General features: G+C 37.3%; 1 protein-coding gene across 1 annotated transcript in view; it reads right to left on the bottom strand.

The window, feature by feature from the left end:
* LOC121957465 (CUB and sushi domain-containing protein 3-like) overlaps positions 1-20,992 on the bottom strand; it is a 446,534-nt gene that overhangs the window by 138,497 nt on the left and 287,045 nt on the right. The window contains exons 11-12 of the mRNA XM_042506041.1: positions 11,682-11,785; positions 10,274-10,386 (exon numbers count right to left, since the gene is read on the bottom strand). Of these exons, the coding sequence (XP_042361975.1) occupies positions 10,274-10,386; positions 11,682-11,785 (217 nt within the window). The remainder of the gene's footprint in view (positions 1-10,273; positions 10,387-11,681; positions 11,786-20,992) is intronic.

Below are 20,992 nucleotides of genomic sequence, written 5' to 3' on the forward strand. Positions count from 1 at the left end.
CTCACTTCTCAGTGGCAGCAGTCTCCACTGTTCAACACTCAAAGTTAGGATCTGAGAATCATATGGGTGCTGGTCACTCCACCTCTTCAGTGTAGAAGAAATTACATATTTTTGTCCACTTCATCAACTGAAGGCCAAGTAAATATAAAAATATATCTATAAAACTGTGTGTGAATGTAATAAAGACAGATTGCTTTCTAAAGAATGCACAAAGCCATTGAATCAAATGTAATAGATCATACAGAGATGAATAACATTTTTTTTTCACACATATGAATACTCAGCCTCTTTTAGGGATGCATCTTACTCCATAAATGTGGTAATTTTACGTGTCGGTATCATCTTTCTGAAGCTGGCAATACTGTATTATAGGCATCATTAATAATTTGTTAACTGACTGTTAATTATACTTTTGTCAATACTCCTTGATAACCAATGAAGAAATGATAACTAATTAACTTTACCCATTATAAGTAATGTTATAGATTGTTATTTTATTAGTCAAATACCAAGACTTATACAGTCTTGTATAAATACATAAACTAAGTATTAATGGTTTCCAACTAATTTGTAAACCTTTGTAAAAACAAAAAAAGTAAATTATACAATATAAATATCTCTTGGATAGATAGACCAAATATTTATAACACTTTGTTAACTATTAATAGTTGGTTTGAAAATGTTTATAAACATTGTTTGGATGGTTTCTATAAAGTTGCAACTGCTAATGGTAATAAACTGTTAAACTGTTAACAAATACCATGTAGCAGATCTTGAAATACTATTTGGAAGACCATTATAAAGTTGCAGTTGCTATTTAAATCTTTTGAGTCACTTAATAAATAATGTCTTTCTAAGCACTTTGTAAGGTATACATACATGTTTGCCCTTCATTAAATTTTTAATAGGTTACAAAAGTTGCAAAACAACAATAACCCACTACATTTATCTTTGGCTCAAAGTTGCATGTCAACATTGACTTTCTGTTCATATATGTGTTTAAAATGATAATCACACAATCAGGACACAAACATGTACTCTTTATGTAGCTCACCTATAAAAACATTTAAAGGGCCAAATTAGTTTTACTCCATACAATCAATAACCATTGACAACATTTTAACTATCTAAATAATGTTTGTAGATGCTTTACAGAGTATCTAATTCTGTAGTATTGTTTTACCTCTTTAGTTAAAACAGAACCTTTTATTATAATTAGAATAATGAAATGTAAACTTGAGGCAATAACCTGTGCAACATCAAAATGGTATGTCATGAAATAACAGATGTAATCATTAGGTAACTGAATATGTTCAACTACTTAAATATCCATAATAGTACAAGTTTTGAAAAAAAAAAAAAAAAACAGTATTTAAAATGGGAATTAAAGTGGAGAATTGTATGCCTACTCCGTACAATTTCAGGGTGTTCTTCCCAATAATCCAGGGATGTTGTACTAACCAAGATAAGCAGTGTGTGCTACTTGTTAAACCCAGGATGGGGGAATAAGCCACGTTTCAGTCAGTCTAAATCAGATACAGCATCTTGGATATGAGAAGTTAGCAACCCCTTAGCTCAATGTGTCATGTGCTAACGACCATCGTCAGCTAGAAGAAACCATCCCCCGCACTGCAGGGAATCAAGGCCTGACAGATTTTCACAGACTGACTTGCACAGAGTCAAACCCCTCACTCACTGCAGGTCACTCACTTCTCAGTGGCAGCAGTCTCCACTGTTCAACATTCAAAGTTAGGATCTGAGAATCATATGGGTGCTGGTCACTCCACCTCTTCAGTGTAGAGGAAATTACATATTTTTGTCAGCTTCATCAACTGAAGGCTCATAAATCTAACAATATATCTATAAACACCATGTGATTGCTTACTTAATAATGCAGAGCACCACTGAATCAAATGTTTAACATCTTAGAGAGATGAACAACAATTTTTTCACAAACAAATGAATATTTAACCTCCTTTAGGGATGCATTTCGCTCCATAAATGTGCTGATAATTTTACATGTCAGTGTCATCTTTCCTAAGCTGGCTGTTAACAGACTGTTAATTTCACTTTTGTCAATACTACTTGATAACTAATAAATAAATTGCAACTACTGATGGTACGCTGATACACTGATACACTACTGATGGTATATTGTTAAACTGTTAAAAAATACCATGTAGTGGATCTTGACATATTATTTGGGAGGCCATTTTAAAGTTGCATTTGCTGTTTTAAATCTTACAGTCACTTAAAAAAATGCTTTGTTTCTCAGCGCTGTGTTAAGCATGCATACACGTTTGCCCCCATTAAATGTTTTATAGGTTAGAAAACTATTTATTTTCATATATAAGTTCAAACTGATTTATGACCAAACCTTTTAAATTTATATCACTGCAGCTCAAATGAAAAGGGTTCAGGAGGTGAAAAATGGACTACATAAATTCAACATTACAGATCAATAACAAAACCTATGTTACAAAACTACAATAATCCACCATGTTTTTTCTTTGGCTCAATGTTGCATTCTGACATTTTATTTCTGTTTCCTGAATATGTTTAACATGATGATCAGACGATCACTCTTACTCTTTAGTTTTGTTTTACTCCTATAGTTGAAACCAAACCTTTTATTATGATTAGAACAATTAAATGTTAACTTGGCACAATAAACTATGTAACATCACAATGGTTTGCCATGAAATTCATGTAATTATTAGGTGATTAAATATGTTCAAATATTTAACTATCCAGTAAAAAAAGTACTACTTTTGTATCAGTATTCAAGCTAGTGGGAATTTGAGTGGAGAATTATATGCCCAATCTGTAAACTTTTAGGATGTTCTTCCCAATAATCCAGAGATGTTGTACCAGCTAAAATAAGCACTGTGTGCCACTTGCTTAACCCAGGACAGGGGACAGACCCATGTCTCAGGCAGTCAGAGTTGGATGTAACATTCTAGCTAATATAAATTAGCATCTCTGAAGCTTAATGTGGAATGGCCTATTGACCATCGTCAACAACAAAGAAACCAACCCCCACACTGCAGAGAATCAAGGCCTGGCACAGAGCTGCACACGCTGACCCCTCACCCTCTCCAAGTCACTCATTTCTCAGAGGCAACCTTAAAGGCACATGGGTGCTGGACACTCCACTCAGTCAATGTGGAGGATTGTTTAATGCTTACATCATAAACTAAAAACCCTTTAAGGAATTTGAAATTCTTCATATAAACCAAAACTGTGTTGAATAATAATAAGTCCCTCTGGTCACTGCAGCATGCACACAGAGAGATGGCAAATCATTTAATCCAATACAAAATGAGTAGTCAGCCTCTGTTAAAGACACAATCCATAAATGTGCTGGTAATTTTGCATGCCAGTACACCCATTTAAAAACTCTCAGTTCCCTCTCCTACAACAGAAGACTTTAAAGGTCGTACACAGCAGACAATCCAATCCAAATCTCTCAGCGTTATTTTTTTATTTTACTTGAAAGTGAATCCTATTTTGATCCTAGTTCTGCAGTTTTTGTATTGTTGGCTGTTTTATATTTCTTTAGTTGTTTTAGTAGTTGTAGTTGTTTTGGTTTTCTTGAGATCTAGTAATGTGTATATACAATTTTGTCTGTCTAATGCAGATTTAAGATTAATTTAAAAACATTGGAGAAAATATAAAACAAAACAAAACAAAACAAAACAAGAAGTGTCATTTTGTACAGGCCAAGAGGGGACAAAGTGTGGACTGACTTTCCTTTTTTAGAATTTAAAGTTAAAGTACAGCCAAAAGTACAGCCAAAAACCTATAGAATTTGAAATAGTTCATCTCAGCAGTTGAACAGAGGGTTTCAGAGGTTAATCATTCCTCTAACTGACTTATCCCTGTAACTGAGACAAACTGATTGCTCACAAAACCTCCCATATTATAAATACCATTAAAGATTGCTCTAGTCATTTATATCATGATGGGTTGTCAATGTGTTTTCAACACAAGGTAAAAAGGAGCACACTCTTAAACAGCAACTCAAAAACTTATTCAGGTGCACGATTCAAAAAGCAATGTACGAAAAAACTAAAATGATATTTCTATCTCCAATTTCCTAAAAAAAAAAATAATTTTATTATTACATTTTTGTAAGATTATTTTCTTTGAACAATAATGCATCTAACTTCTTTTTTTCCTATTCTTTGTCATTTATCCATGTTGAAATGGGAATGTCACTCTATACTATATATCTAAGATGGAACTTGTGTCATTATATACCAGCCAACAGTGGACTCATGTCACTTTATACAACTCAAGTGTGGACCTCTTTTCTGTAATGTGGAGCGACAAATAAAATGGATTCCTATAGATGGGCACACATACATTGGATTTCAACCATAACAATAAATGCCAAATTCAGCTGATTCCTGTGAATTCTGGGAGACCCTGCAATTTTGTCAAATCACTGCAACTATACAGAATTCTTAACTATTTAAAACCGGTTAAAATCTGATTTTCACTGTATGTCTGCCCACAACTAATCCACTCAGTTCCTCAGTTGCCCTCTAAGTATTTCTGAGTGGCTCTGATGTTTTACAAAGAAGACTTTGGACCAGCAAAGCTATTTTTAAATTATTTGCTTCATTTTATGCAAATATTGGCTCTGAAAAGGCATCATTCAATGATGATGAAACTTTATTCCTTTTTTTAAAAAAAAAAAACATTTTTGTTTTAATATTCTTTTCCCAATAGAAAAAAAAAAAAACTTTAAATCCTCAAAAATAAAACCTAAAACTTGCATGGCATTTTTTTTGCTTGTAAAAACTGTTAAATGGAAGTTTTGAGTACGTCCATCCATATTCTCAAGTGATGCTAGCCACGCAAGATGTATGCAGATGTGCCTCGTGCTGTCTGGCTGTCTACTGACGTATAATAACAATGCCGCTGGCTCTGTCCGGCTATGTTCTCATCTCACATCATCCTGCCATGATCCAGATTGATGCAGGTATGCCAAAAGCACTGACAGAGGGAATGTATTTGAAAAGTTAACAATGAGAATGGACTGGGGTAGCTCCCTTTTTAACACAGTGTCAAGCTATAAAATGGTAAAGACATCCACAACGGCTGAGCCTTTATATTCAGTTACAAAAATACATACTTACAGATCCTTTTAGAAGCAAAAAAAAAATTACATGATTTAGTTTAGATATATTTACAAGTAACTTGTGTCATTATGTACCAGCCAACTGTGGACCCCTGTTGCTTTATACTACACAAGTGTGGACCTCTTTTGCCTGTAGAGTAGATCAGCAAATAAAATGCATTCCTGTGATTATAGAGAAAAAAAAACATATGTACATTGTAAGATTGACAGAAATCTAGTGCTTCTAGTGCATCTAAAAACTCAAAGGGAGTTTTGGAGGATTGAGCTAATCTCAAGGTTAAGTTAAATTCTGATAATAAACTAATTTAAGCAATTCATTAAAATTAGTAAAGATCTTGCTGGTATTTTCTCTCCACATTTTCTTCCTACCCTTATTATTATTATTATTATTATTATTATTATTGTTGTTATTGTTTATTTCTCCTTTCTTTAGATTTAAAAATATTTCCTTGCCCTCTGGGGAAGCCGTATTGTAAAACAGTGTCAAGCTAGATGGTTAAGCCATCCACTAAAACTGAGCCTTTATAGTTTGTTATAAAATATTAGTTATAATTATAATAATCACAGTCATTGTAATCATAGTTGAGGAATAATTTTTTGAATTATTTAGGTGAGATTCTTTTTGTGTAAGTCTTATCTATCTCATTTTATTTATTCTTTACATGGTGGAGTGTGAACGTCACTCCATGCTATCCAAGAGGGAACTAATTGTCATTATGTACCAGCCAACAGTGGACTCATGTTGCATTATCCTATGTTTGGACATGTTTTCTATAATGTGCACCACAAACAAATTACATTTCTATGCGTACAGACTGAGAGTGTATATTGAAGTATATTGAAAAACTGATTGACATTCAGTGCTCGTGAAAACTGGTCAGGTCAGTATCGTCAGGGACTGAACAACTTTAAAGGTCTAGTCAAGGTCTGATGTTACATCATTTTACATAATTAAACCTAAAAAGAAAAAATCTTACTGCTGATCATTTTATGTAAAGGTTTATTCTGCTTGGATTATAGTTTTCTTGCTTTTTTTAAGGCTCTAAAATACTGATTTCTCTCCTGCCTTCTGGGTAGCCCTTTATTTTAATACAGTATAGAGCTTAAAACTTATGAAATCACCTAAAGCCAAGCCTTGAATTTTAATGCAAAGACTAATAACAAATCACTTTTCAGGAGACTGGTGTCTTTATTAACCCTATCATGCTATTTGTATCATATTTGATACATTACATTCTGTGGCCTTCATGTCACCCACATTAACATTACTAAAGCCTGTTTAACGGCCCATCTGCAGTCTGAAAGGCTGCTGGGGAGAGGAGTGTTAAAAGCGACGTGTGTGAATGGGTCGTTCAAATACCAGCTCCAACCAGGAGGGAGAGCTCTGAATATGGATATAAACACTCACACACACTTTGGTCCCCTCTTGGCAAAATCTGAAAAATTTCACCAGAGGCCATAACACATGATTTTATGATGATTTAGAGCATGTCCAAGTGGGGACTTAAAAAATGTCCCCTGTTAGTTTTGCCGTTCCCTGTTGGTGACTGTGTAACGATGAGTATGTTCCCTGTTATTATATATGCGCGAGTGCACACACACACACACACACACACACACACACACACACACACACACACACACACACACACACAGGTGACTGCAGTGTCTGCAGCAAGGCTAAAGTTACTGATATATGTTGTTATTTCATAGCCAAGGTCTATGGGATGTGTTTTTAGGAATACACACACACGCACGCACGCACGCACGCACGCACGCACGCACGCACGCACGCACGCACGCACGCACGCACGCACGCACGCACGCACGCACACACACACACACACACACACACACACACACACACGCACACACATCTCACACAGCCACCCACTAATACCACAGGCGTCCACTTTAGAGTAAATCTTGTGGGTGATGGAGCCAGCACTCAGAGAAAAACACATTTATCTTGCAAACTGAGTATTGATGGAACTTTTCAGGGTATTTAGGTTTGAGAGGGAAAAGTCAAATTTAAGGATAATAAACATCCAGGTGAAAGTTTTCTAAATATCATTATAATCATTATCATTATATTAATATATATGATATATAAAATATCATTATAAGCATGGATGCATTTAAAAGGATGTTTTCAATATTAATAATAATAATTCTTGTGACCTCTGTGGGAGAAATGAATGAGGATATGCACATCACTTTGTGAGCCCCTTAGCCAATGAACTTCATAATTTCACATTGGTTAAACATCCTGGACATATTTAAAGATGGACTTGTGGCATGTAATTCTTTTTTATTGGAATAACTTTGTATGCTTGAGAATTTAAAGGGTGGTTTTACTGTTTTTTAGAGTAACAACAGTAATGGTTTCTTATGTATTAAAATCCCAACATTTAAATTTTGGTTGAAATATGTATATTTAAGCATCAAAATGCTGTTTTCCTAAGCCCTCCTGAAAATGTTTTACTGCTATGCAGAAGTGTAGATTTCTGCATAGCGAAGTTGCTATGAATGAATCCCCTTGCCCGCCAAAAGGGCCTCTCTGTGACTTTAAGCCTTGAGAACTGTGCATCATCGATGTTCCAAATTAGCTTTATTTCTCTAAAATCATAAATGGCAGGGATGCTAAGCACTCAAGTTCAGGTCGAAAAGTCACACAGTAACACACACACAAACTAACCGATCAAGGCAGCAGTAGACAACCAACTCCTGTGTCCTGTGAGGTAAAATTCAGTTTTTTTTCACTGGGGTATGGTGGATTTATAGAGAGTAATGTAACAGTTTCAGTGCTCAGTCGGAAAGGGCTGTCTGAGGGCAATAAAAGTGATTTTTTTTTTTCTTTTGTGGGTCTTTTCTTAGGTGGCTTAAATATGTTTAGCTGCCCCCCCAGTCTACAAAAGTACATGTGCTTCTGTGCTGGTATTATTACTCCCATCTGCTTCTCCAAATTAAAAGTGTCATGTGTCATCTACTGTAGGTAATACTTTTTATTAGTACATCAAACAACCTCACTTCAATTTGAACTGTCTCTTTCAGTTATAATTATCATAATTATCATTATTATTTTTATTATTATCAGCACTTTAACCTACATCAGGGCTTTTTGCTAACTGTTTCCCTTTGAAAAAGCCAGATGGAGTTGACCTTTAAGTGTACATCAAATGCTGCAAAATGTAAAAATACACTGAAATAATAATAATAAAAAAACTTGAATTTATTTGGACTTGCTGTTCCTTTGATCACAATTTTAGTCACTGTATTGTTTTAAATTCAAATTGAAACTCAAGGAGAGTAAAGGGCAAAGATATATCAAAACAACGTTCCGTTGTCCCCTTCACTGCACTACCACGCTCAGCACTGTGACCTCATTATGACAATAAATCCAAAGATGATGACACCCAAATGAGATGCGATAAGTTCATTCCTGCAGCAAAGCTCACCTCTCCACGTTTCATGGACTGTAATCAACTTCACACTACATCTATCAAAGAGAGAACTTTGTAAAGGTTAATATTTTTAGCATGGAGGGAGCTGGATCAACAGAACAGAGAAAAACTGTTTTTAATTGATGTTAAGATAAAGGTCAGTTGTTGCAAGACAAACATTTATTTTAAAACCCAACAAATACAGCAGAACATGAACAGCTGAAGCTGAAAAACATGCCCTGATATATGCTCAATAGTTTTAAAAATATGGTAGTTTTTGTCTGAAGAGGATTTATCTTTTCAACGTGAATAAATAGATTCACATAGCAAACTCTACAAGTTTGGTCTTAATTACAGTTGTAACAAAAAACACCTTTTCCCTGAAGAAAGAGGTGAAAATACAGTAGATCCTGAGGAAAATTCCTTCACAGAAATCTAACCTAATATACATCACAAAATTTTCTTGCGTCACTTGCTTTAAAGACTTTGAGCTGACTGACTGAGGATGGAAGATTACCACAAGCAGAGAACAACAAAGATGTCTTTAACTTAGTGATAAAACTACTGACATGTTTGACTGTGATGTCCTAAATCTACCATAGCAGTCACAAAATTAGGCAATAGTTCTAAGTATATGTAAGTTGATTTAGTAATTCCAGTTTGACATTTGACTTAACTATCTCTCTTTTCTTTCTAACATCAGCAAACATATCATAGCATAAACAACTGGACACACCCACAGACTGTATAAATAATAAATGTAGCTACCATGATGCCACCCATTGGTTTGTGCCTCGGCATTTTGGCTGTTGCCATGTTGTTTTTTTGGTGCCAGAAGTGACTATATCTGGTCAATACATTGGAGCAATGGGTCTGACTGAGAAACTGAGGACATCATCAGCAGACAGCCTGTCACTCTAGCAGTCCCTAATTTTAATATATGGGGTGAATTTATTTAAAAAATGGTATGAATGTTAAAATAAGCTATACAGACAAAAAAAAATGTGCAACGCTTTAAGCGTGTTTTTCTGCTATAAAGTTGGGCATTTCTTTTTTGGGGGGGGCTTTTATTTGCCTTTTATGGGTGAAGTGCAGCAAAGGTCATAATTGAATCTGTGGCCCCTGTGGCGAGGATACAACCTCTATATATGGGGAGCCACTCTACCCATTGAGCCACCAGGCGCCCCAAGTTGGGTATTTTAACGTGGGTGTCTATGAGGATTTACTCTGTTTTGGAGCCAGCCTCAAGTGGCCATTACAAGAACTGCAGTTTTTTGCACTTCCACATTGGCTTCATTTCTCAGCCTCAGAGGTCGGTCGCACCCAACCCTCTAGGAACAGAGCTGGGATGTGAAGCGGTTTTGGCATAGTGGTTGCATGAGGTATTGTAACTTGTTCCCCACAAGACACACACAGGACCAAAAAGCATTTTTCTCCCATACACAATGACTGTAAAAGGGGTGGCTGAAAAACAGTGTATACATGATGGAGGCACAACACATGGAGGCGGTTGCTTGGCCTTTAAAGACATTGATTCTAAAGAGAAAGTTTACCTAAAAACTTACATGCACTTATATAAAGTTAGGAAATCATTTCTCAGCCCCTTCACACACACACACACACACACATAGAATTCACTTATTTTTTCTCTCACCCACACAAACACACGGTCACTTCTTACCCTTATAGTTGATCTTGAATCCTATAGATCCAACACTCTCATCTGACTGCAGGTGAAGCCACATCTGGTGGGTCATACTGACTATCAGGTCCGGAACAAAGCTACCTGATAGGCTGTGGGACAAAATGTACTAATATTAAATCATTGTCATTGTAATTACCATTTTAAAAAGTATCATTTTCATCACTGCAATCATGGACATAATCACATTCTCAAGTGCTGCTCTGAGTGTGAACAAATTGCTGGAGCATACTGCGTTGGGGATGAATGCTTTGATTCGGTTTGCTTTAGTTTTGCAGAATGCTGCCTCAGGAAAGCAAATTGCTCAGAGTACATTTATACTATCTAGCGTTTCTTTTCTTTTCTTCTTTTTTTTTTTTTTTTAAGGCTGCCAACGCCTTTTAGGCATGAAAGTTAACAGTGACTGACTCCAAAGTGAATTGAAATCATCCACTTTGTAAAGGCTCCGCATCTGTTATCCTTTTGGGCACTGCAGAGCATTTTCAAAACTCAGGAACAGTTCATCTTTTTAAGTGGAGCACACATAATGCATACTGCTGTTTTATGATCTGACTAATTGCAACAAAGAAGATGGAGGATTTGGAGCTAGCTGGCAGCTGACGGCTTACATAAACAAGCGGAATGAAAATGAAAAAAGTATAAGATGAAGATCTGGTTGAAGTTTTTGCTCTATTCGTTTGGACTTTATGCAGAACATGTTAACCGTGTGAAGCGACTGATACATTGACGATAGCGCTGCTGTTCATGAAAGCAGCTGGTCATTATAGAAACACATCATGTGGCACAATCTGCTTTTGGAAATCACTAAAAGAAATTTAAAAAAAATGCAGTTAAGGCAGCACATTTTCTGAGAGTTATTACATTCATCTTTAAAGAGATCACCTCACAACATTACTGAAGTTGTTTTGTAGACATAATCTGCTCGCCATGACACCACACCCTGCTATATATGCATCTCATCATTATCCCTCTGAGACTACTGAATTTCATATGAATGATTTTAAAGAAAGTAAGACGCTTTCAGTGTGTTTTCTGTTCTTGTATCCCTTTTAATTTGGAGGGCTTTGAGAGGCTTTTTTTAATAAAGTAAAGAAAAATAATTAAAAAACTTCAGGGATACTTGTTTGCCTCTGAAAACGTGTTCTCATCATTTTTTTTTACAAGTAGCTAGTTTACTATTCATGTAAACATTGTTGAAGATATGATACAGTGCAGGATTTCCCATATTTGATTCACAAAGGAATAATGTAGCAAAGTCAAGTTTTTGTCTAAGGGTTTTAGTTTGCTTTCATTTGATACACCCTATCCTAGGATTCTTGATTTGAATTAGAAAAAAAAAATCACAGTAAAAAAACGGTAGGATATAAAAGGATAGTGTAATACTTACACTTGTAGGATGGTGGTAGGATCTCCAACCTCTCCTCCATCTCCTATTGTCAGAGTATCGTAGGCTATCTCCAGGTCAAACTCTTCAAAGTTGATCTGGATTACCTGAAGTTCACACACAAAAACACAGATGCATACATGTCAGTCCAAACTCAGTCAAACTGAAATAACTTTATTCCCCAAATAGAATAGCTTTTCCCCCAAAATATTTTGATGTTAGGAAAAATATTTCAACTTTCTTAGAATATCTGTCTTTCCTGATAATGACCCTCACAGCCAAAAGACATGGGAAACAAGCACGTCACAAAACATCAGCTGTGGCCTGTCTGCAGCAGAGTCAACCATTTTAATCAGCTCATTATGAGCTGCTAACACTGACCATGGAAGCCACCGAAGTCATGCTTGTTTGCACAGGCACCACACTGCTTCTCTCTATTTTTACACGACTGGCACCTTTTATCTTTTCTACGTGCAGCTTTGTGGCCCTTCAACAGGTAAAAACTACAAAGAACTGTGTAAAAAACAAGTACAATTCATTTAAAAATAATTCAAATGGATACCTCATTGTACCAAGGGCAATGCAATGCAATGCACAGCAACTGTGTGGGTGTTTTTACATTTCACATTAAACTAATTTAATCAAATCAATGCATCCTGTTGTGAAAACCATACAGTTGATTATTTCAGTACCAGTTAATAGGGCATATACTTCCAAAACCCTCCATAACAAACTGCATTGTCACTTGGTAATATTCTACACACACAGTAAAGCTCAGAGCAGCCACACATTGTACAGCTGTGTAGCACGTTAAAAACCCTGCTCTGCCAATGTGACATGTGCCCCATGCACTTCAGCTATGACACTTCACCAATGATGTCAGTGTAGGGTGGCTCATTTTCTTGACATTCTGAAGTATACTTACTATAGGCTGAGGTATATGCACTGCTGCTATGGAATGTAGATTTACAGAAATGATGCCTTTGAAAATGAACTAAAAAAAACATGAGTGATCCCTCATTAATTTATTGCACAAGAAAAAAAACCTGAGGGTCTCCTTCAAGGATCGCAGTACATTTTAAATTAGGTCAGTTAAGAACCACAGACGAGATGGTATTACTGAGCCCTGGAATTCACCAAACTGTTTTTCAGTGCTACGTACTGGTGTGAATAAAGCATGGAAACACTTTAAATGTGTGCTCTTAAAGGTGGCGGAGAAGGTTGCTCCCATTAAAATTATTTGAGTGAAAAAGAGATCCGAGCCACAGATGGATGGAAGTATTTAAGATGCTAAGAGAAACAAAGCAGTTGTAATTTTTAGGCAGTCCAAAGATCAAGCTAACCTTGTTAATTACAAGAAACTGAGAAATGTGGTACAAATTATGATCAGAGAAAGCAAAAAGGAATTTCTTCTTGATGAAATCCAAAAAAAAAAAAAAAAAAAAACAGACCACAAAAATAACCCCAAAGAAACATTAGTGCTCTCTAACACTAATTGGGTGAATCAATACGCTCAACATTAAGGCCAATATCCATCGAAACACTAATGATGAGCTTCCTCGACCAAGGTTTAAATTCTATATTTTCTTCATATCTGTAACCACACAACTAGTAACAACAGGCTGCCAGGATATCCAGGGACGTATGGTGGAAAATTTGTGTTTAAATACTTTTGGGTGTGGTGGCAGACTTGTTAATGATCCTCAGGGCAAGGTGTTAAAGCTGTGAAAAGATCCAAGTTCTAAAGCCACTGGTCTAGTTAAAATGCCTGCCAGATTTCTGAGAGATGCTGCTGAACACATTGCACCATAACTCACTTATGTTTGTAATCTCGCCAGTGAGTCTGGCGGAGTCCCTAAGGATTTGAAACTTGCCAGGGTCATTCCTTTGTATAAGAAAAGGAGCAAATTGGAAGAGGAAAGTTATCGGTGAGTTTCCATTTTGGGAGTCATATGAAAAGTTTTGAAAATAATAGATGATAAATCAATAGAAAAGCACATGAACATCTATATTTCCAAAACTGATTTGCTATAGAAAATAGGCAAATATATGCCTTTATTTACTGCACAATAGTTCTATAATAATGGTTACTACTTAGTCACGTTTGACATGTATTAATATTGTTGCCTCCCTGAATTGGGGAATTGGGGAATTTTATTTAGTTATTTACTTTATTGTGTTATCCTCAGCATCTTCTATGCATTTGTTGCTGAGTATGACTTGTTATATTTATATTTAAATCAAATTCCATTAAAAAGGGCGGAGAAAAAACACCTATAAATTACAAATTACATGAACGATGGAAAAAAAAATGTATATTTGAAATTATGTTGTCCTCCACTGACCTCAGTCATAACAAGCATATGTTTCACAGATGTTCTTTATATTAAGACTTTCACCTATGACCATATCAAAGGCACACTTCACCTCTCACTACTTGACCAGAGGTGAAGCATTGGAATTCATTAATGCATCGCACAATGTGATGTGATTTCATCCTGTGTTACAAGAGGAACTGAGAAGAGACGAGAAACACCTCCTGCGCTACATTTGAAGCTGGGTGAATCAGCACACAGCTCAAAACTCTGATCGGGAATTATTAAACCAACACTTTCTGTTTCATCTAAGACCAGAGAGAAACACATTTGGCAGAGAAGAAGAGAGAAAAGGAGAGGGGGTTGAGGAGGTGGAGAGAGAAAAGGAGAGATGGACAGAAACAGGGAGAGGAGATAGAGAGAAAGAAGAAGATGGAAGGAAGAGGCGGAGGCAACAAAGAGGAATGGGGTGGTAATAATGAGCACATCTTTGATGCTAGCAATGTGCGGAATATTTCAAACTAGAATTCTGACTTGACCCTCCGGGGGAGACTGAAACCCTCACTCTGCCCATCCTTCCTCTTCTTCCTCTTTCCTTGTGAGGAATTTACAGATTTCCAGATTTAATATTCTGCTGGTCAACTTCAAAAACATCCAAAACATCACACAGGTCTGAGTCTCCTCCTTGCTGGAGTATTAACAGTGAGCATATTTACATGCATATCAATATCTGCTTATTTTTGAGCATCACTTTATGTCGTCTGTATTTCAACATTCTGTTTGAGTCAGGCATCATAAATATAGTTATTTTTTCTCCTCTCAATATCTCCAACCTGGACACCTGGGGCCATGATACCATTAGAACGCATGTTTAAGTATAAACAGCTTATCCTCACTATGACCATCAAGTCTATGAAGATAGGAGGAACAAATAAATACTGAACACACGATGCCTTTCCACACACCTGCTGTGTAACTCCTTATCTGTTGGCAGTGTCGTATGATTTGCTTTTGTTTATGGGGTTAATTTCTATGTCTACATGATAATAGGGCAGTAAAACTGTGTGTGGTCTCTCCAATCTCGACACTTTGTGTGAAAGGTGAGAAGTCTGGCTGAATCCATCATAATTCCACACAAAGGAAAAAAGAAAACTCTGGGTTGTTTGTATTATTTTTAACAAATCACAATTATGTTTGGGCTGGGCAAAGCCCAAAATGCAGCAACAGTGCTGTTACCTTATAGTGGCAGGTGAGAGCTGAAGAGGAGGAGAATTCTGTCTGAATTTGTCCGTAAATGGCAGACTTAAATGCATAGTTTACATCCTGTGAGTCAGATTACAGTTTCCGTATTTGTGCCAAATCATCACAGCAGGAGGGTCTTGGTGCAGTACAAGCAGCTGCATGAAGAATGCATGGTATGTGGATTGATGCACATAATACCATGCCAAATTCACAAGGCTGAACTCTGTCTGGAAATGTTCAGCTCTTCCCCATTAGTGCCATATGCTGAGGTTAGGACAACAAGCTGATTTGCGTGCCAGTCAGTCATACTATGGCAAGAGTAAATGAAACACTGGAGATGTAAGATCTGCCTGTTAGTTCCTGGTCAGCTACAACAGCAATGGAGAGAAAGTTGTGAAGAGGACAGTGTGTCAGCGTTGCTCCATCGTTGTAGGGCATGTGAGCTGAACACATCAAACATGCTATAACACATTCAGCAGCATCACCCAGATGTGCCAATCATTGGGATGAGGATCAACCTGAGCTAAACCCACTTTTTTCCACTGCTTTTAAGCAGACTCGAGAAGCAAAAGCAGAACTGGATAAAACAATGACTTCAGCAAATGGCATTTATATTGGCAATGAAACAAAGAAGAAAGAAACTAACTGAAGCCCTCCCCGTAATGCAAAAGCTTTGTATATTATTATTATTATTAATAAATCTCATAGCATAAGATATGCCTTTTAGTTTTAAAGCCCCTTGTTACTTTTGGTGTTTGTTCAGTGTTCATATAGTGTAATACATATATTGTAAAAAAAAAAATTGCCAGTGGGCAAAATACTTTCAGTCACAAGCAAAATGGTTTTGTCTTTGACACTTGTCTTACTGCTTGTTCAAAAAATTAAAAGAAACACATATTTTTGCATATGGGTTTTCTTCTGTTGCACTGAACATGCTCCAAACTGTGACTCCCGTTTACCCTTAAACTCCTACATGAGATAAAACAACAGAAGTAGCCATTCCAAAACAAAATCATGTAAGCTGGATAGCACCATCACCACTATCACCTGACACAAAGGAGAAGCAGTGATCTGCCCATTTCTCACACTGCTGACTCAGTCTTATCGGCATGTAAGGCAGATTGGATTAAAGCATCACCTACAAACCTGCTAAACTCTCTCTGGCAAACACGCACAGGCACGACGACACACACACACACTGGCAATCAAGCACACATTGTCACAAGCACACATTCTCACACAGAAACACAATCACTTATACAGACAGACGCAGCTTTGTGGAGATTAATGTGTCTATTTCTGTGATTACATAGCCACCATTTTCAAACTTATCAAAATATTCCTACAAGCCGAAAGCAGGCTTTCAAACAACAGCAAGTCTGGCCGTAAATAATACACCAGCATATGTAGAGAATAGTTTTACATATGTTATTCAAAGGCAAGAGGAGATCCTGCATTTAAGGGGTTAATCATAATGAATATTATAGTAAAAATATCATGTTGCACATTCTTGTTTCAATAAGCAGCACACTAGAATAGTTAGATTTTAAGCATACATGATGAAAAGTAAATGTAGTAGTCAGATTTTATATTGACTTTTATCTATCAGGCTCATAAAAAATTAGAATTTGAAAATAAAGTAAGTTAAGTGTAGTTTTTACACAAGCCTTACATTTCTTGAAAAATAACTTCCAATAGAACTTTACAGTCAGTAAATGTTCCTAAAGGCTGGTATTAAGTCATAGCGGTGAGTAGATGCTGTGATACTACAGCTGCCATTCATCTGTGTGTCTGAAAAGATAAACTGCTTTTTTTGATGCTGGTTAGTGACTGTGACCCATAAGTCGAGGAGACTAAATGGATGATAGAGGAAGAAGTGATAATCCTCTGGTAACCTGACGCGCCAGATGGCATTTTACAAAGCACAGAACCATCTGAGAAGCCTTCAATAGAAACTATTTCAAAAAATATTTGGCAGGTGATTTGAAGAATCATCTATCAAGGGGTACCTTCAACCGATCACATCAATGACCCACAGACACCACACACACCTAAACCAAAGCCTAAACCACACTTATCGCTACCAGTAGCTCTTAAAAGGACGCCGACTGGTTGAACTACCAGTGGTACAAACACAAATGCAAAACTGAAATCCTGGGGACAGTGAGTACACCCCGTAAGAGAAGAGGAAGATGAAGAAGAAGAGGGTGCTGCTGCCACAGCCTGAAAGAAAACACTTAAGCAAGTTTATAAATAAGTAAAGGAGGCACTGACACAGCCACAACTGTTTCTGTTCTATTTTGCCCAAAGTATCATTACAATAAACACTTTATAGGTATTGAGCATCACTGAGGAATATCTATTCTTGTAAAAATTCCAGTGTACTCCGTAACAATGGTGTTATCAACCCCTCAGGAAAATCTCCTCACTGTTGAATTACTGAAAAGAAAATCACTAACTGAGTGAGGGGCACATGATGGAAACCGTTTAACAACATGGCTGTTTGTGTCTCCGTTAGTAAGATATGAAACAGAGACCATCCAGTCCTCTTTGTGACTGGGGCAAGAAGAAGACCAGACCTGTCTGTCCATGCAGGGTGCAAAAGACAGAGCAGGGCCCATGTGTTCTGATGATAAAAACTGGCCCATCTATCTCCTTGTATACGTCCTTTACAGAACACCCTAATGCCACATCAGCACTGTTCACACAGCATTAAACACAGCTGGGATGTAACTACATTACACTGTGCCCGTGTGTGTGTGTGTGTGTGTGTGTGTGTGTGTGTGTGTGTGTGTGTTTGTGTGACTGCAAATGTGAATGCTGTACTGAAGTCAACTTAGATAGGAACCTCATTACTGACAGTATGTGGGTTAGTGTTTATGTGTGCTTTCTGTATCTCTTTCAATGTTGTGTGTGTGTGTGTGTGTGTGTATGTGCGCGATAGATGAAACTGAGCACTCTACATATTTCTCCTCTCCTCTAATAGGTTGGTGTTCATAAAAACATCCATCTTTCTCTCTCTCTCATTCCATCCTCTCTCTATCTTTCCCCCTCTCTTGCTGTCACCCTCTCCGTCTCTCTCCTTCTAATTGGCTGCTGCATTCCTTCTTTCCATCCATCTATGGCTTCCAGCCAATGAGGCGACAGAATTGGATTTCTGCTTGATAAAGCACTTCCTTTGGTTGTCGTGGAGACAATGAGGTGAGGGAGGCTCCTCCCTACCCATACCATGATAAGATCTAGGGATACCTTGAAGATACAGTTACTGTAGGAATATCTGAAACACCGGGCGAGCGACGCAGCCAGTCATGCAAAGAGGGTGCAGACAGGGCCGGGGAATAATAGATTGTCCGTGACAGTGTTACAGTAAACCCTCTGCCACCCGCTACCCTTTGAACATGCTTCTGCCTAGACAGAATAAATTGCATCACTGTAAGAAGAGCCGGGCTTTAGCTTATGAAGACTGATGGCTAGGGCCCGTATCAACTTAGTGTTTTTCCCCTTACTTCTGTTTCATCCAGCTGAATCCACCAGGTGCCTCCTTTTTAGATACCAACTCTGAAAAGGAACCTGTAGGAAAGGCAATGCATGCCTTCTATTGTTGCTATGCAACTGCTGTACTGAAAAATTAATTTGAATCACGAGGCACTTTAGCATAGCATATTTTAACCTGAGTCCTGAGAAAGTGCTGTTTGTCTTGTCAAGAAGACATAGGGGTACGCATTTTTAATGACTAACAGAACAGAAAGGAAGCCAGGACAGTCCTGTGATTTTTGCCTCATGGCTTCATGGGATGTGATTTCTGTAACGCAGATGGGGCATTACTAAATCCAGGGTTTCCCCCTCGCGTTCAGGTATTTGTGGCAGCCTGTCACAATTAAAACGTCTGCTGCCACAAGTTTTTTCTATGTTTAGAGCTGAAATGTTCATTCAGATCACTGCTGAAATCTGTTCAGTTATGCATTGTACCTCTTGGAGCACGGAGCATACTGCAGCTGAACACGAAGTGCATTTAAAGTGAAATTTAAACGTTTATTCTGCTGGGTCTAAAAGTTTGCATTCACTTGCAGCAGCTGCTCCTCTTATCCATTAATCTGAAGTGATCAGATCAGCTCTGAATAACTTGACAGATCAGTCAGTCACATCACGAGTAAAAACTGCTACTGAGGAAAAAAAAGAGTGCATTGAGAGCTCTGCCTGCACAAAACCTCTTAATTAAGAGAGGGGACACTCAATGATACAAAGGGACACACACACACTTTTAAAAGAAAGACACAAAAAAAAGAAAAAAAGAAAGATCGTTGCTGTCGTCGTCGTCAAATTAGTACAAAGAAAGCACCCAACAGAGTTCCTTTCCCTTCCTACTGAACGCCTCTGCATTACTTGTCCCTGGTGTCTGTCATAGTGGTAGAACTAAATATGCAGCATGGCAGCACTGCAGTGGTCTTCTTATATCCATGGGTTATGCATTACACTGTGCATGCAAATGCGTATGAAGTGACGCAAAGTGAGTTCCTACTTAATGCTGCCATTTTATATAACAGAGCATGATCCCACGTTTGCATGTTCATTAATACAGCAGTGTTCAGTCAACTAAACACAAGCTGACACGTACAGGAGACATGAAGTTGCAAGAAATGTCATATTCTCTTATGCATCATAAAAAGATGATATTAAGAAAGTGCTTTGACTCATTGACATCAAAGAAGATGTGAACATGGGAAGAGCAAAATAATAAACTAAATGATGGGGAAAATGAAGAAAACACAATAGTACAGTGAGACCTGTTTTCTGAGAGAAGATGGGAGAGAAAAGAGGAGAGGAGAGAAGTACAGTAATGACCATCCCGTCATGCTGTCCCCAAGGTTAAATGAGAACAGGAGAGAATGAATTGGCTCTAAAGGCTCATTCTACCAAAACTAAATGAAGCAATAACATCAGAGAGCTATAGAACCCCATTAACACTTAACCTGAGAGAGAGGGAGCAAAGAGGTGGGCAGACAGAGAGGGATAGAATGGGGCTGACAAAGAAAGAAAGAGACGGAGGAAAGGGAGTAGGGCTGTAACAGTTTGTGTAATCATGCCGAACATTTACGGTTTGGTGCACCCAGAATATATGGTACGTCGTTTAATGCACGTAATGCAGAACCATTAGCAATATATAGAGGTCAACACAACAAGCAGATTGGCAATCGTGTCAATCACACTATGACGAGTGCCATGAGGCTGAAAAACCCGCTTGTGGCTCTACCGTTGTTTTGTATGTGAATAGCAACACATCCAACAAGCCAATGCACATTTGGTGGCATCACCAAGATGTGCTGATCACTCAATTTAAATATTAAATTGTTCATTTTATTTTGATACATTATTATCCAACACCTGCAATTAGGCCTTCATGTTGCATTTTGAAGAACCAAATCCAGAAATCAAATAAGACAAAAATACCATCCATGAAACACCTTTTATTGCAGGTCACTTGTGGGGTACCTGAGTCAAGATTAAGAGGAGTCAATTCCTCTGAGTCAAGAGGAATTAACTGCAACACTTCTCCCAGTAATAAAGAATAATATGTATGTAATATTAAATATAATGCAAGCATTTTATGTTTTATCATTCTATTTATTCTATACTTTAAATTTAATAGCATAACAGATTCTTTGCCATTTTAATATTTGTTGTGACCTGTTGCCTTTTGGGCGTTTGTTCAGTGGCCATGCAGTGAAATACACAACTGTTTGAAATGTTGCTTATTTT

This window comes from Plectropomus leopardus, chromosome 18 (genome assembly GCF_008729295.1).
Source record: "Plectropomus leopardus isolate mb chromosome 18, YSFRI_Pleo_2.0, whole genome shotgun sequence".
Lineage (NCBI taxonomy): Eukaryota > Metazoa > Chordata > Actinopteri > Perciformes > Serranidae > Plectropomus > Plectropomus leopardus.